General features: G+C 40.4%; 1 protein-coding gene across 3 annotated transcripts; it reads right to left on the bottom strand.

Annotated features, from left to right (window-relative positions):
* Window positions 1-1,989: 1,989 nt before the first annotated feature.
* On the bottom strand, window positions 1,990-16,695 carry RAB23 (RAB23, member RAS oncogene family). Of its 3 annotated transcripts, none has more exons than XM_054196554.1 (7): window positions 16,540-16,695; window positions 14,666-14,867; window positions 13,747-13,832; window positions 11,075-11,231; window positions 9,511-9,593; window positions 8,144-8,236; window positions 1,990-7,275 (listed from the first exon to the last, which is right to left on the bottom strand). In XM_054196554.1, exons 2-7 carry the CDS (start codon window positions 14,818-14,820, stop codon window positions 7,136-7,138), a joined length of 714 nt encoding a protein of 237 aa, XP_054052529.1. In that variant the 5' UTR covers window positions 14,821-14,867; window positions 16,540-16,695; the 3' UTR covers window positions 1,990-7,135. The 3 variants fall into 3 exon arrangements, with proteins under 3 accessions (XP_054052529.1, XP_054052528.1, XP_054052531.1); XM_054196553.1 differs by having other exon boundaries at window positions 16,544-16,695; XM_054196556.1 differs by lacking the exon at window positions 16,540-16,695 and having other exon boundaries at window positions 14,666-16,398.
* Between the last annotated feature and the right edge of the window lie 1,333 nt (window positions 16,696-18,028).

Here is an 18,028-nt window from a genome sequence, read left to right as displayed (position 1 = left end):
GCAGCCTCGGCGGCTCAGCCCTGCCCCGTCTCAACTCGGATCAAAGCTCAGCTGGCGGGTGCGGGATGGGACAGAGTGACGCCACCAACCCCAGCTCCCTCCGTGGCAGCGCGCTTCCTTGAGTGTTGCAGCCCGAGCAGCACTAGCCCAAGGTGGGACCTCTTCATGCCAGGCTCCTCCTGCTCAGCTGCAGCTCTGGAGCTCCACGGGGCTAAACACCTCGAGTGTGTGCAGGCTGCAGGGAACCTGGCCCCGCTCTTCTTGCAGCCTTCAGCAGCTACGAGATGCTGTCGCTGCGTTTTATCCACACAGCTGGCACTCTGGAGGGTGCTTTTAACACAATTAATGTTTCAGCTTTGAGACTGTGAAAAGACTTTGGTGAGATTCATTCTGAAATTCCATTTTAGCAATAACTAGTCTCTTTTCATATGTTTTAGATCCTTGTGAAGTTTAACAAGAGGAAGAAAAGCTTCTGGCTATTTAACAGCATTCAATCCCTCAACAATAATATACAGTGCAGGTTGTTTTCAGAAATCAGGCTGTGAAATAGTTAAGTTGAACGCAGCCTATCGATGCTTAGACTGTTCCTTCAGTATTTGGTTTTTTTAAGGTTATATTATAACCTTAATATTATATATATATTATAATAATATTATATATTATAATATATATTATAATATAACCATTATAAGGTTATTCAGACCAAAAGTTTTAAAGGTGTTTTTTTTTTTGTTTTCCTTTTTAGATCCTCTTCATCAATAGTTAAAAAGTATTTTTACTCTTACAGCACTTTCACAGGCCTGTGTTTGTTCCAAAGACAAAATGAAGTGATCAAAACATGGTTATCAACAGCTGAGTTAATAGCATAGATTCAGCTTATTTGGGCCTAAGTTACTGGGTTTTATTTTAAATTCTTTCTTCTGTTTGTCTTCTACTTTCTGAAATTCTGTGTCATCTGATGCACAGGGGTCTGCAATACATCCATCTCTACCCTCTCCTGTGCTTTACCATTGCATACTGACGTGCCGCATCTATTAAAGATCCCATAGATCTGAACAATCTAATTTAAACACCAGCCATACTGTCTTTAGAGTTTCTTCCACAGTCATACCCGTAAGCCACAGCAAAAGACATCTACTGAGCGTTTTATGCCAGTTTCATAGTGGCTATCATCTTAAACATTTATCATTGTTAAAGTAACTCAAAATAGCTAGTTGGCATCACACATGTGACAGAGATCAACAAAGCACAGATTAAAGTTTTAAACTTTTTTTAAGTGCTGTCTGTTGTCAAGAATTACATCACAGTAGACAAGGCTCCACAGGCATTACGACAGCTGGGACAAAGAAGGTGTAGAAAAACCAGTGAACGTGTGGTCCCCTTATCTCCTGAGCAATAAAATAAAGCTTACGTTCTTCTCAGCATAAGCCAGTCTTGGAAACGGGACATCAGTGAGCACGAACCATTTCCTCAGAGACGCCAGAGGTGCCCAGGTGTCTGCAGCGGGGGACAGGCAGCAGAAGCCATGTGAAACGGCCACCCACTGTCCTGAAGCTAAACCTCATACAGCTGCACAGTACATAAACCCCACCCCTCGATGGTGTCAAAGCTTCGGCTTTCTGTGTGCAGTTAAGCACTTCCCTGACCTAAAAATACATGACCATAAAAATGGGAGTTTTCTCATGTCAAGATTTTTTTTTCTTGCCTAAAACATTGCTTATTAATCCTTACAGGGGTGTTAAGCAAGAAAACTGTTTTTTCTGCGTGCAAAACTGCATGCAAGAGGAAGCAGGAGTATATTAACTTTACAGATTACTGAGATAGATAACGAAATCACAGAATGGTAGGGGTTGGAAAGGACCTCTGGAGATCATCTGTCCAACCCCCCCTGCCAGAGCAGGGTCACCTACAGCAGGTTGCCGTGTTGCATATCACTAGGACCTGGGTAAAGAGGCAGCCCCAGATGCTGTGGGTTGTGTCTTACTAAAAAAAAAAAAATAAAAAATAAAAATCAGTGTCTAGTTACCCGTTTCTTTTCAGAAGATGCATCAGGCATCTCTGATACATTAGTAATATTTTAATGCCATTTGCAATGTCCACGAGCGTTCGCTTAAACCTTCTCACTGTAAGAGCCAGACCAATCGTGAAAAATGCAATGACCAGGAGCAGAACAGAATCTCTATTTTGTGTTTGACCCGTGCGGTGCAGAAATCAAGAGACAGGAGCTCAGGAACAGCGTTTCTGTTAGTTGGGGGTGCCCAGACTTGTTCCAGGGAGGCTACCTAACGCCAGCTGCCTGGGATCCCAGCTGCTGGCAACACCCAGGCTGGAATTGGACACACGAGTTTCTTGAGCGGATTCAGGTTGCGCAGTGACAGGGTTATGGCAATAGCTTTTTGAAAATTAATACACTGACAATTTAATAGAACCACAAACATCGTGACCTGTATCAGAGCAAACAGTAATCAAACAAACATGTTTAAATTGCGTGATACAACTGATGGCACTTACAAGAGAACAGCAGAATTAACTCGTAGGGATTTTACAGGAACGGCATACACAGAATATTCAGTTTTAAGCCTTTAATCCACTTGAGGATTTACTGTAAGTTGACTTTTTTTTCTAAAAATATATTACGTTTACTTGAGATCACAATGGTGATAAAAACAGTTATGTACATTATCTGTTTTAACCATTCAGATTCACATGAACTTGGAAATAAGAGTAAGTCATTCATTAGTAACGATGCATCTTTATCCTCACAATGAGAGTGGTATTTCTCCTGGTCCAGACTAATTTTTACTTATTTTTTCTGATCAACTTCAGTTGGTTCTGCTGAACCACCTTTAAGTCGGCAAGAGAAGAACGAACCCTCACTCCAGAAGTTATTTATCAGTATTCCCCTACTGCTAGAAACCTGAGCATGAGTCGAGTTCGGTGCTGGGACTCACCTAGCTTTGAGATGACTCATACAGAACACTTCGACGTGGAACTGTTTGAAGGTTTTCTCTTCGTCTGTTATAGCACCTTTCGTCTTAACTCTAAACATTGCTGCAGTTTTTCTTCTATAATTTTAATAACCTATTAGGATGCCATATTTAACAGAGAGAAGTATTCGTCAATATTGTTTGAGAATTTAAAAGAAAAGAAAAAAAGATACACGCAACTGTTTGCTTCCTACAAAAAGCTGGCCAGGTAGTTTTGATGAAATGAGGCTTGTTGGACAACACTCGCTCTCTGGCTTAGGTACAACTAGCGTGCAGGAACTGCAACGTCAGCCCACGGTCTATGATGACAGTTAGTTAGAAAAGCAGCAGGGACTTCGGTACCGTCACGGGAATCCAAGAAGTGGGTTTAAGTCTGCTGTAGGACCAAATTCCTACCAGAGGGTTCCGCAGTGCAAGTAATTAATTCTATTATTAACCGGTAGCTATCAACTTGAACAGATGAATAACGAGGTTCAAGGTGCACATCCACACACTACAACGCACGTACCCCTGCACAGCCTCCAGGCAGTACGACGTGTTCAGCCGCTCGGGTCCCTATAGCACAACACAACACACATCTACACACGTGACGCAAAGGAAAACTACCTGTCAGACAGACTGTCGCCCAATAACAGAGAGGGGGGAAAAAAAATAAAGACAAATTTTGCTGAAGCATGAAAAAATTAAACAGGAAATCAGACTGACAGTATGGTAATCAGGCATTTTGACTCAAAACTGTAAGCGTTGCCTTAAGAAAACACTGAAAATAAGAAAGCTTCAAAATCGTCTTTAAGTGGAATATTTAATTTTTTTTTTTTAAATTAACCACACACACAGAAGCACAAAAGTCTTAGTGTCATCGGTCTTACAACTTTGAGATTTGTTATTTCCAGTCGGAAATACATCCCTAGCGTTACCGCTTTGCATCAAACGGTGCCCTGCTTACTGGGAGAACACCCATTCACTGAATGGATACAACACGGGAGCCACAGATGCTTCAGCGTCATGCTCTTTACTGAACGCCCATGTCACTAAGGCATTAACAATGACCCAAGTTTTCTACTAGTGGTAGCGCTGTCAGCCGAAAGCAGAGCATTTTTGGCAAGATTCAGACAATACATCCAATGAGCCATTCGAGAGATATTAACGGGTGAAAGAGGAGTGCAATTAGCTTAGTCTCACAGAGCAAAAGTCGTGTCTTGCGGTAGGAAGATCTGTTCCTCGGAATCCAGGCTGCCCACCTGCCACGGGCCTAACAGCTACGCTCTCTTCCACCACGCAGTCACACAGGTGCACAGAGAAGGGCATTTTTATTACCAGCTCTGCGCCTGTAGGTTTTGGTAACTGAAATATACGGTATTTTAACGAGAATGGGGCAATGTTTATAATAAAAATTATTCACAAGGGACAACGTGAGTGCTAAACGTTTAGGCATGTCTCTTCATCCAAAAGGCGAAAGTTACTCCCACTGAACGGCAATGTGAACACCTAAGGATTCCTGCAATATGCAAGTCATCTAGTTTACGTCTACACACTAACCCCAGTAGGATAAAAATTTAATTTTCAAGCAGCGTACATGCAGAGCGCTTCCAGCAAAAGGCTAATTTGGACAGTCTCCATCTCAGCTGTATTGGAGAACAAGCACTGCAAAGTCACAACAAAGAAAGAGCCGCTTCAGATTTAAGGTGGGAATGAAATTAACACTCAGTTACCCAACGCTGCAAATACAGATTCCTATGGTAAAGTATGTGTACTAAATTTCACCATATCCTAAATTTAGCAATTGTCTCCACCTATGAAAATTTCTACTGAGTTTTCAGTCCTTCAAACAGTGGTTTGTAATGACAGACCTTAAATACAAATGGCTTATGTAATAATACGACGTCTACATTATTACACGTAATAGTACAAACGGTCATCATACATAATAAAGACTTATTTTTCAGTCCTCCGTACAAAGTCAAACAAGGCAAAAAAGATGTTTCAGACACTTTGTGGTTTTGTTTCGTTTTCAAGAGAAAAAAAAATGAATAAAAAAATGTGAAACCGGCAGGCAGACAATGGAATGTAAAAGTTTCCATGTTAAAAACACCAAAATTCTTCATGCACACACTTCTGTCCTACATCCTGAAGTTGTAAGGTGGCCCCATGATGCACAGTCGTGTCTCATCCTAAGTACCTTACTTCTTAAATTGCTAAGACAGATAGGACTTGACTCCATTTACACATACATACGGCGATGAAATGCACTTGTTAAAAAATGAAGGCCTTTATCCAAGAGAAAATATAGGAAAAGTTAACGGTGAAGAACACAGAGTTTTGCTGCCATGGCAAAGGAGATTGAGCGCCTTGAAGGCCGCCTTCTTGCCAGCAACGGGAGATGCTCTAACAGCTTGTCAAAGAAACAACGGTACTCAGTAGAAAGTCTAATACAGTAAACATAAAAGACAGAGTTCAGAGATCTTTAGTGTTTGTGCATAACTTGCCACCCACTTCTCTCCCTGCAGACAGCGGGGAAAAAAAAAAAAGTACATTTCAGTTTTCATACTCATTGACTTAGAAACAAAGTCAGCCAAGCTTCCGACAGGAATTCACACAGTGAAAAGTCCTTCCTCCAAAAATATACAGAATCGCTCAACTCCTTTTCATTCTCATACATCGTTTAAAAAACTATTAAAACTCTGATTTTTTTTTTCAAGCAGCATATTTTGCATTTGTCACCGGCAGGTTTGTTGTAGAAATCCTAGAAAGTTAAAATTATATCATACCATACAAAAACATGTAAACAAAATGGATATTTTTTAAAAGGCATGCATGCTCTTGAAGAGGATTAAAAAGTGTTTATTTTTGGTAAATAAAAGATACCTTGCTTAGCATTTTTAAAAGCACCTTAGTGATTTAGGAGCCTAAGCCCAAATAACTTAAGTTTAGATTTGGGCTCCTAAACATCTAAATCAATTCTGTAAAATTACTTAAGCACTTTGAAAAATTTTTGCCATGTCTCTGAACTTGCAGAATGAGATTTTCTGTAACCAGCAGCTAACTTTGAATCTGAGACAACGTTCAAGAACGTCTCATTAATGTAATTCAGTCATCAGCTGCAATTTTTTGGATCCCCATAACTTCGTTTATGGTATCTATGAAAAATTTTTCCAAGGTAGATAGATATTCTGTGACACCGCTTTGCAAGTTCCTTTTTCATAGGCAACACCGGATACAACAATCAAATTTGAACAGGAATATGATCATATTAAATGTTCCTCTGGAATAACTATTAGTGTCAAAGACTGTGTTATTTGTTCAACCTGTTAAGACTGAGAAAAACAAACTTACAAAAACATCTGTAGCGCAGCATTAGGTAAGAAGAAGGAGCATTTTTGGCACCATACATTTTTAAATCTAAGCTTTTAGGCCCAAAGTACAGCAAGTTAAACGTACACAGTGGCAGCTGGGAAACCCTCATCTGAAATACAACATTTTTAAAGGATTTTTTTTTTTTTTGAAGATGCTATTTTGTAATCATCAGCTTATCTCCATGTAATGTATACACTGGAATTTAGCCTAAATATTCGTACCAAATGTTTACATATATACCTTAGCACTCATATGTATAATACAAGTATATTGCACCCACAGAACGGCCAGAATCCACGTTAATATAGTCAGGCATAAAACGCAGTGTCTTCTTTTTGCTCTTCATTTATCTTCTTAGTGTACTGACTAACCAATTTAACATTTTCTTTGAAATTTAGTTGCCAGGTTGCTACTTTACCTTGGGCCATAGCGTTATGGTCTGTACCTATATTGGTAAGTGTTATCCTGAAGTTACATGTGCTTTGCAATTCAGCAATACCTAGTTGCTAGCTCTGTAAATAATTCCTTGAAAAAGGAGAAGCTTGCCTAATTTTTTTTACGAAGTGCACGGGGCAACCAACGATTCTGTGTTTTGCCAGCAGGTGTCTCACTCCACACACCAAAAAAACACCGCATCAGCAAGTTTATATAAATCCACCCTCTATCAAGGATCCCATAGGCACAAGATTTGCTAAAGCACTGGTAAAAATACCTCTACAGCTGGCTTTATTCTGTACTCAATTGCACAACTTCATCCAATTCGCTGGGCTGGTCTTTCTTCCTCCAAAAGTGGTCTAAGGTATGCTGCAGTTGCTAAAAGGGCTTCTGGTTTTCTTGGTCCTCTGTTTGTTTGGTCTAAGGTTGATGACATCTCCACCATTAAGAGTGCTAGAATTTTGGTTGGCGTGACTTCCACCAGCTGTATTAAAAACACCTACGGAATTTAAAGACAAGAAAAGTATTTGTAGTTCTTTACTTCTTGCAGCATAATACATTAACACTTAAGACGCAACACTTAACTAGCATAGCAGTGCACCTCAAATGCATACTCGTACTTTTTAAAGGCTCATTCCATTTCTGGGTCAATTTTGCAGCTAAATTTGAAGTAAAGCCAGTTGGAATTACTAGCTAGGAAGTATTTAAAGCCAGTATACATCTATGTAATTGAAGGGCAGCATATACACTCATCTGCGTGTGCGTATGCTACTCATTGCATGGTAGCAAAAGTTATGGTTAGTTGAGTAATACAGTAAAAGAAAAACATGACAATTTTAAAGTTGGAAACTTTGCTGAGATGAAGGTAAGGAAAAAACGTGAATAAAAAGGGAGTGTTTTAAGGAAAATAGATGAACTGACTCAGAAACGCTTTAGAGAAGGAGTACAGAAGTTCAGCGTTCCCTTACAAAAGGCAGTTTACAAAGACCTTCTGATTACACGCCAGATTCTTTCACCATGAGTCTCTTGTAAATCTGCACCAAGATGAGTAACGCAAATACTAATTACATTAAAAAAACAACAAGCATCCTTTCTCAAGTCCTTACACAATGTTTGTTTAAATGAATTTAATAAAAGGGCTCTTGACAAACATTAGCTAGAAACTTCAGTACACCAGTTTGACGGTCTTGTAACTTTAGAGAGTCACAAAGTTATTTCACAGAAGGAAAGGAGACAATATCCTAAGACAGGAAGGTAATAATTAAGACCCCAATTCACCCTGTACTAACTCCATAAGGAAACAAAGGAGACCATAAGCTTTGATGGCACAAAGTACTGTTTCAGGTTTTTTATTACAGTATACATACCAATCTTGTTACTGCTTGTATGTACTAGTTCTGGATCTTCTGCTGTTTGTTGCTTCAGCCTTTGAAGATATTTATCAGCCAAATACTTAAAAACTGGAATGTTAAAAAGAAAAAAGCGACATCAGAATGTGCCTAAAAATAATCTTCCTATCAGTAATAACACCTCTGTATCAAAATTCTGCGTGGTGACACCAGTGCATTCAACACCAGAGGTTTAGCACGACCTGGTGATGATTGTGTCTGGCAGGCCTGTGCAGAATCCAGATTAGACCAGTGTCTACCCAGGTCTCAGAGTTTGCCGTACCAGGCTCTTGCACAGCAGACAGAAACATCTCAGCACTCCTGTCATAAAGCTGGCACATACATATTGCTAAATGTTCCAATTCATGCAACCTGCAACTTTTTAAAGTTATGTCAGAATTTTTTATATATATATATATACACACACACACACTTCTGCAAGAAACCTTAGAATGGTAACAGTTATGTAAAGTAAGGCTATGGGTAAAACTTGGCAGCAACATTTTTCTCATCAACTAATGCTGCCCCCATTTGTATTGGGGTAAAAAAGTCAACCTAGGATTCTGAAAAAATCTACAATATAAGAGAATTCTCAGAATCCTAGATGTGTTATGATTATTTAAATTTGTAATTAATAACTCCTGTAAAGATGATACAGGAACATTCTACATTTTCTCTTGCAGATCTTTTTTCCAAGGTGAATGACATTAACAGAGAAGAAACAGTGAGTTTACTATTAAGTTTGCCTGATTAAGCGAAAAAATAAGTTATCAGAGTCTGCAATTCATTACTGTTCAAACCTACCCCACAAAAGACAGCGGAAGAATTTTCCAACAGTACTCTTATGAAATTAAATATATACATTAAAAAGTGATACTTGGGAACCAATAAAATGTCACCAGTATACAAATGGCTGCAAGAGATCCCATCTTTTAACGTACTTTATTTAAAGATAACTAAACTATGAAATAATTATTTATATAAATTATTAGCTATTAATAATTACAAAATAATCTGTTCAACAATTTGTATATTGTAGTAACTGAACTTCTACATAGAAGTTTTTTCAAAGCTCAGTGCTTACTGACAGTCATTAGGAGTAAGCAGCCGTAACACACTGGCGTTTCTAAATACTGAAGCTACGCGCTGTTTGTGGAAGAGAAGGGACAGATGTACATGAAGAAATGGGCCTAACATACCGCTATCAAGTAATTCTAGTTATGTTTAAAGTGGGCTCCTAAGAAATACAGAAAGGATTGCAACAACATGGGAAGTAACAGATCAGCTCCGAACCAGAGAGGTACAGCAGAGGGCAGGACAGACACCTGCTCTGCTCTCTCTCCTACCTTCAGTTACGTTTAGGTCTTCCTTCACAGATGCTCGGTAGAACCTTAATTTTAGCTTTTTTGCCAGCGCTTCTGCCTCTTCACTGCACAAAAGAAGAAGAATTTGTACATACTAATTTGTATTATTTGCCAGCATTTATTCTTAATAGACAAAATGCTTTGTGGTAAGTTAAACATGACTAAGTGGGTAAGAAACTCAGTCAGGCAAAAAAATACCTGTTCCCTAACTTCTTTACAATATCTCCACTATGACAAGAAAGTATTTTACATGCAGTTTCTTTATGACCAAAAGCGATTGCTTTTCAGTATTTGACTTCGTTAACTAAAATTTCCCAGAGTTCAAAGACAGCTGTCAGTGAAACCAAAAGGAAGGAGGCTGTAATTAACAGCACTAGAATCAGAACAATTACCACTGCAAAGTCAAAACAACAACAACAAAGTAATCCTTAAGTATATTTTAATGAAGTAGTAGACTATGCAATCAGACGAGTGCAGAGATGAAATGAAGAATTATTTTTTTCTGTGAAGTGAAAGAAAACTTGTGCTAAATTTTAAGGAAAAGTTGAGGAAACACGAAAAATTCACCAAGGCAAATCACATCATCAGAAAGATGAAGTTACTGAGGCAGACGGAGCATTCTGAGAACAAAACCTAAGTGACATACCATGAATAAAGGAGGAGTTCAAATGCAATTTTGCTTTTCCTTTGAAAAATCCATAGTATTCTTTGCAGAGGGAGGACAAGCTGATTTATGGCATCAATGATAGCAAACAGAGAACAAAGCAAGCCAGTGCAGGAAACAACGAAAAGAAGAAATAATTTAAATCTCTCAGGAAGATGGTAGAAATAAAGAAGTGGAGAATGATCAGCTTCATCATGCAATATTTTCTACATGAAAGGCTGTGGCAAATGAAAGTTAGCATTTGTTAAGCTGATTTTATGGCAAGAATGAAATTGGTCACGTATACAAACACGGAATGAATTGACAGTAAAATCCATAGAGAAAAATATAGCGAAGGACCAGCACCATGCAGTTTGAGAATATTAACAGATATGGATTTTGGTAGAGTTATAATGTTTTGATAAAAATGAGCAATAAAAACAAATTAAAGAAAAGCGAAACCAAAAAATATTAAGATACTTTTTCAAACAACCTGTTTAATACTACTACTTCATTTTATCTAGCATTCACTAGCCAAGCTAGATAACGTAACTTCACTGGTGCACAGCACAGTTTAACAGTAACTAAATTTTAACAGGAGAGAAAATTTACAGTTTTAGGATTTCTGATTAAAAAAAAAAGAGAGAAAATCATATCATGGCACAACCAAACTCTTAATGCTATTCTTATTTTTTTTTTTTTTGGCTGTCACTTCAGAAGAAGGCGTGAAGCAAACAGAAAGCTCCTAGCTCGGCAAGCACATCTGCCCAAGTAACTACACTCACGCAGCAATACCTGTATCTTAAGTCTTCACCAGAACTCCCTCAGATTTGGGTTTTTTTTAAACATATGTATACAGGGGGCATGTATTGTTCTTTAAAAACAGTAAGATAAAACTCCTACTTCTTTATACAAGAGTCATCAAGAAGATCAATCTTATTCTGCACAAGAACTGTGGGAATGTCTCCAACTTCAGTCATGACCTTCTCCTTCCAGGTAGGGATGGCTTTGAAGGACTCTCTGTCAGTTGTAGAAAACACCAGAACACAAGCCTGGGCTCCTAGAAATATAAAAATAAATACAAAAAACGCAACAAATATTAAAAACAAAAAAAAAGAATCATCATATATAATGTATTTCAAATATGAGGGATTTTTCAAGTTTTTTCCGTAAAAGTGCACTTTTACCACCAGCTTGTGTCAAAAAGTCTCCAAATGAAAATAGACTGCCGGATTATTTTGATCATTATATCCATTATTCACGATGGCTACGGGTTTGTTACCTTTCAAGTTATTTCCAGCACCGTGTATGTATACAAAGGAAAGGAGAGGGTGTGGAAAGGCTGGAAAAAGGAAAACAGATGTTTGCTTATTGCTCACTCTTTTCCAGATAGCAAATACTTTTCTGTATGCAGTATCTCTAAAGCTCACTTCACATTATTCTTTGCACTACAGCAATCTGGATTCTGAAAAGCAGAAAATTTAAGTTTTCAGAGGAAGTTGTGATTATTTCAAGGAAACTGTTTAGTAGCTTTTTGGAGAAAGTAAGTGTGTTGCTAATTCATACTCATTCTGTCACAGCACTATGATAAATTATTGAAAATGTTTTGTACCATTTTTGTTATGGTTTTGCAACAGCGTTAGCAAACAATAGTTAAAACCCATGGATACTGAGAAGGTACTTCCACAATTGAAATATTAGCGAGTGGTTTTTTGACTGTCCAGTACCCCTTTGTTACCCTCATGGGCATGCAGCTACACCAGCTGCACATTTCATACACAGAAAACTTCATGATAAATCCACTGTGAGCTCGAATTTTGTTTCTCTGCAAGGCTGAATCAATTTGGTCCCTGGACAAGAAGGGCTCAGAAACAGACTCTGAGGCATTCATTGTGTGACCATGGATGAGCTGCTGATCCCTGAAGAACTGACAATACACAAGGTTCCAGGAGAGTGTGTAAGCCCTAACGATAGTGGGACAGTGACCTGTGGGAGAGGCAGACTTTGAAGTATCAACCAGCATCTATCTTACCTACTTTAGAGGTGTCCTCCCTCTTATCAGCAATAATTGGCAATGAAATCTTTGCATTTCCAAAGTAAGCTTGACCTTTTGCTTCTATAATATTGTGCTTGCAGACCCAATGCTACATCAAAATTGCATTCCAGGCTCTTGTAATTTCCCTTGTCCTTCGTAAGTCAAAGTCTAGTGCGGAACAGTCATTGTATCTAATAGCTTGAACTGTTAATACACCCATCATGCTGTCTACGATGTGTATCCACGGGATGACTATCTCCTATTTCACAGCAGCCTCTTCAGTACAAAGATCCTGAAGGCAGAGATCTAACTGTACCATGCTGGGCACGAGTCATGAGCAAGATTCCAAGATATGCCCTAAGCGAGGCCAGTAAGTGTACTTTGAAGTTCTTCTGAACACTCCATATTTTAGAATACCAGTCCCAGCAATTAGGAGAAAAAGACTGTGGCTTAGAATAATTGAGGAGAGCAAAGCACACGAGAGAACTGAAGGCCAGGAGAGTAAAAAGGAAGCTCCAAGAGAATCAAGCAGTACCTTCTAAAATTCATATGCTCAACTTGTCAGCTGTAAAATAGCAGAATGATCTATTCCCACATGAGGATCAAAAGAAGTAGAAAAAAAAATATCTTTCTCTGAAGAAATCGTAATCATCAATTACAAGTGACAACCAGAAATATTACAAAAAACCCTGTTAGTTGCCAAAAATGGTCATGAGATATAAAAAGGTCAGAGGACTATAGCACCCTGAAACAGCATGGCATAACTATTATTTTATCTCTAAATGAAGTAATTTTTCTAAGATTTTATACCATAGTGATATATTTTTCCCAGTCATCAGGTGATTAGTTTGACAAGAACTAATGATGGAATCTTTGCCAAGTCATTCATCTCTCTCATGTTTAAAAAAAAAAAAAAAAAGGAAAGATTTTCACAACCACTGTTAAACTATACGCAAAAGAAAGCCCAGGTGTGCAATTTGTAACTGGCTAAATAGATAACCTAACTTTGGATGACTGAATAATAGAGTTTCTATTTTATGAAGTACATAGGCTTTCCTTATTACTCCGTTGTGTTAACGTGTTCAAGGCAGTCTGTACTAGCAAGAGAACTGTTGTGCCTAGTAAACTATCTTTCTAGGATGACTGGTGGATTTTTTTTCCCGTTGGATTAGTTTCCAAGTGCCCCAGCAATAGTTTTTGGAACATTTACAAATAAATGTCTTAAAGAAGTAAAACATTTTTAGAGGGAAAAAAAAAATTTCGCATTTGTCTGTCTGAATGGCTAAATTCTGTGCAGATATTGGTCTCATCTTGTTGTTTTTTAAAGGGCACTACTGAGCATCCTGCATAAAGTCATGCTTAATTAAGACAAGGATCTTACATGAAGGGGAAAAAAATTTAAGAACTGAAAAAAGATAAACTAAACATGCTTTGCACACACACGAAATAACTAAAATTCTTCATACAGAGATAGGAAAGTATCTTAGAGATGCGCAGACCAAAAAAAACAACTGTCAAGTAACAAACATGGTATTTTCACCTCTATAGTAGGCCTTAGTTATTGCATCAAATTCTTCTTGACCCGCAGTGTCCCATAACATTAGCCTGACATCCTCATCATTAACTCTGAAATAAACAACACAGTTTTTGTAATCAATACAACAAACGGGAGCAATTGAAAACAACTGACATGGAAATATTTCTATGTCTACAATGTAAGAGTAATTCAGTTCAAATTTAACTTCATTTAAACATAACGTAGTTCAGTATTGATAACGGTTCACCTCTGTAACATGCTACGGCAGTAGTCCCCTGATTACATTACATGCTCTTTCCCGACAATCCATGTTACGTTTTCCCCCTCCTCGCATTTCCCTCTTTGGGGAAAAATATAGACTTCAAAACAAAACTTAGGTGCCTGAATAACGGCCCTTTTGTCTTTTTAATCAGCTTACAAAATTTATAGAATTTTCTTACTTCACATTACCATAGTATTTTCCATTTTAGCAAACATAATTGGGTATTATCTATTTATATTACACAGAGACTAAATCTATAGCATATTTAATTTTTTCCCCAGTCATTCAAGCCTATATTGGCTAATAAATTTGTGCAATCATTTTATCATAAGCACTTCCACTTCCTCCACAAGAAATAAAAAATAAAAAAAAAAATTAAAATCAACAGGTGGTAGAATACAAAGGGAACTTGTCAAAAAGCTTAGTACGATAGAGGTTCCAAATTTTATTTTGCTTTTCATTTATAATTCTAAGCCTTGGATGGAAAACAGAGTGATACAATTTCAGCCCACTGTGCAAGAGAGAAAGCAACTCCCTTTACTGTGCTTTGGAGACAGCAGGCCTTAGGTTTCAAACCTTTGTAAATCTTAGGATTACAACAGAACAAAGAAACAGAGGGAAAGGTAAAATTCAAGAGTATGGCAGCTGTTTAATACATACTGGATTTGTCTTTCCAGGAAATCTACACCAATAGTTTTCTTGTAGTCTTTTGTAAAAATCCCCTTGCAATATCGCTGAATCATACTGGACTTCCCAACAGCTCCATTTCCTACTACCACCACCTTGATGGCCACCTCCATATCTTCTTCCAACATCTTTGCAGCCCAAGTGACTCTCTGGCTTATTCAGGAAACTACTGATTCTGTAAACAAAGTAAATAGCTACATTCATTAAAATGCTGTGAGTAGAAGCAAGAGGAAAGATGACCACACATTAGGGTTCACACAGTCAGTACAGTCCATTTCCAGCGCTGCCACAGACTGCTTAAATGACCTCAGGCGAGTTATTTAACCAGTCTGTACTTCGATTTGCCACTTATTAATTGGCAGTTTATATAACTGTATTGTCACATGTTGATTATGTTCCTGATGCTCCACTGCTAACACGTACAAGACGCTCAACTGATCGACCTAGCACATATTATGAGTCTGAAGTATGGCAACTTCTACCTTCAGTCACTCTTCTCTTATACGCAGTTCAGGTTATCATCACCTAACATCAACACTGACATAAAACCTATATCATTTTGTGGTGATATCCCTTACTCCAGTTCTTATGAACTTGTCGAAATTTGTCTTTGTGGGGAATTAGGTTAAAAAAAACCAAAATCAATGTGTGCTCTTTTCTTTTTTTTTTTTTTTTTGCACGTGAATCAAAACACTAAACATACTAAATATTACTGGATAATTCTGAAGATTGTGTGTTTCCCAAAGGTCTTTTTTTTAAAACAAGAAATTGAATAATCCAACCGTCTTAAAACATTTTTTAAATGTTTAAACTTTTGGGTAATTTATCTTATCAATACTCCATACACAAGTTAGTTACACTCAAAACGCCTGTATCATAAGTATATTAGGTTTAACTACAATCTCACACCACACAGCCACTCCGGGGGGGGACAACTAATTTCCCTCTGTTTTAATTTTGCTGTCGCTACATTAAGTAGAGACAAAACCAAGATGCTGAAGTAGTCGGACAAAGTTCACATATAGCGCATATAGTTCCGTACAGCGCACACGGAGATTTCCATAGAAACTAAAATTCCCATGTGCAAAAATGGAAAATATTTGACTTGGCTTAACGTAAAGATAGCTCATTCAAGTTTCGGTGGTGGTTTTTTTTGTTTTGGGTTTGTTTTTTTTTTTTGTCGGGGGGAGGAGGGTTGGGGTTTTTTTTGTTGTTTTTTCTTAATGAGGAAGAAACAGATATAGAAAGAGAAGAGCAAGGAGACAGAGGCTAAGCATCCCCCGCGTTCTGCAGTGCCGGGCCATCAACCGACCCTTCGCATCTGCAGAGCGGCAAATTTCCTCCCCTGAGGAAAAAAAAGCATCCCTTCTGTCAAAGGAGGGGAAAAAACACCGGTTTTACAGACTGTGCCCATCGCCGCACCCCGCGCTGGGAGAGCCGGGCTACCCGACACCCCGGCTCGCCTCAACCGCGGGTCATGTTTCGGGACTGCCTCTGGCTGCATTCAACACTAGTGTATATATATATTTTTTTTTTTATCAGATATTAGGCAAGCAGGGTTAACACGGCCGCTAGTCGGCCCCGGGGGCTCCGCATGGCCATTTTAAGCGAGGACCAGCGCTCGGTACAGACAGCCCGTCGGTGCCAGGGGGGCTGCCCGCGGCCATCTCCCGGCCCTGCCGCCGCGGCCGCACTGAGGGCGGAGGCCGGGCCGGCCGCCCCGGCCCCCCTCCCGCCGCCCCGACCCCTCCAGCCCCGCTCCCGCCGCCTCCCCGACCCCGCTCCCCGGCTGCCCGCCAGCACTCTCCCGCCTCGGGGCCCCGATTCCCGCTCGCGGCCCCTCTCACCAACCCCCGTCGGGAGCGGGGCGGGCGGCGCTCCCGCAGAGGGCACGGCGGCGGCGGCTCCGCCTCAGCGAGGGAGGGAGGCAGGGAAGGGGAGAAGGAGGGAAGGCGAAAGGAAACCGCTCGCTGGGGCCGACCCAACCCGGACGCACATCCCGGCTCCCCCGCCCGGAAACGCCGTCAGGACCGGGGGCGCCGCTCGGGGAAGCGCCCGCCCGCTGCCTCCGCCCCCGCGGCGGCGGCGGCCCCCGGCCCTCCGATCCTCTGGGAGCCGCTCCCGTGGGGTTTGGCGTCGGGCCCGCTGGCCGCCCGAGTCGAGGAAGAAGCGAGGGTGAGGTGGCGGGTGGGATGTGCCTGCCTGGTCCTGAGGGGTTTCCCTCTGGGTTCCTGAGGAAGGATCCGAGCGCGGCTGGTCTTCCGGGGCCCCGGGGGCGTTCATCCCTGCGCCTCGTTTCCTGCCCGGCGGCCCGTCTTCCTCACCTCGCCTTCCATGGGAAACAAACCCCTGTGTGACCACCCAGGGGCTTTCGCCAGGCCGTCCCTGAAGGCGGCTGCCGTCCCTGTGGGTAGCACCCCTTCTTCTTCACCAAGGTGTGACTGCACCAGGCTCAGCCCATCAACATGGCACATAGAATCTTACCATAGAACTGTTTAGGTTGGAAGGGCCCTTAAAGACCATCTAGTTCCAACCCCCCTGCCATGGGCAGGGACACCTCCCACTAGCCCAGGCTGCTCAAAGCCCCATCCAGCCTGGCCTTGAACACTTCCAGGGATGGGGCATCCACAGCTTCTTTGGGCAACCTCTTCCAGTGTCTCACCATCCTCACAGTAAAGACGTTTTTTCCTGATACCTAACGTAAATCTACCCTCTTCCAGTTTGAAACCATTACCGCTTGTCCTATCACTGCATGCCCTTGTAGAAAGTCCCTCTCCAGCTTTTGTCAGCCCCCTTCAGATACTGAAAGGCCGCAACAAGGTCTCCCCGGAGCCTTCACCAGGCTGAACAACCCCAACTCTTTCAGCCTGTCCTCACAGGAGAGGTGCTCCCACCCTCTATATATCAAACAGAATATGGTAATTTTTAGCATAATTGTAGACATGGTGGTCTTAAGATCTGAAGATGTTCTGGGTTTGGGTTTTTGTTTTGTTTTGTTTGTTTGTTTTTAAAGTTGGACTGATAAAAGATATCCCCTGCCTTAAAACCTCTTTCTCTTTTCATATTGCAAAGCACATCTTGTTGGCTGGGGTGGCAGCTTTCAGTGCCGCCCCCAGCACTTCTGCTACTCAAGTATGGCCGAGTAACACTCGGGCATTACTGAGTTCGGGTTGCTGAAAACTGCCTTGCACAACTAAGATTTCTTCATCCCTGTCCTGTGCTTCCCAAGGCTGCATCTTCACTGGAGAGTCAATTGATGTAGCACATTTATTGTACCTAAATAAATATGTTTTGGATTAGCACATTTTGCAGCTATGCCTCAAAAGAATAGTTAAA

Source organism: Rissa tridactyla, chromosome 3 (assembly GCF_028500815.1).
Source record: "Rissa tridactyla isolate bRisTri1 chromosome 3, bRisTri1.patW.cur.20221130, whole genome shotgun sequence".
NCBI classification, from domain to species: domain Eukaryota; kingdom Metazoa; phylum Chordata; class Aves; order Charadriiformes; family Laridae; genus Rissa; species Rissa tridactyla.
The sequence above is the reverse complement of the archived record's forward strand: the minus strand, read 5'-3'. Positions and strand labels throughout refer to the sequence as shown.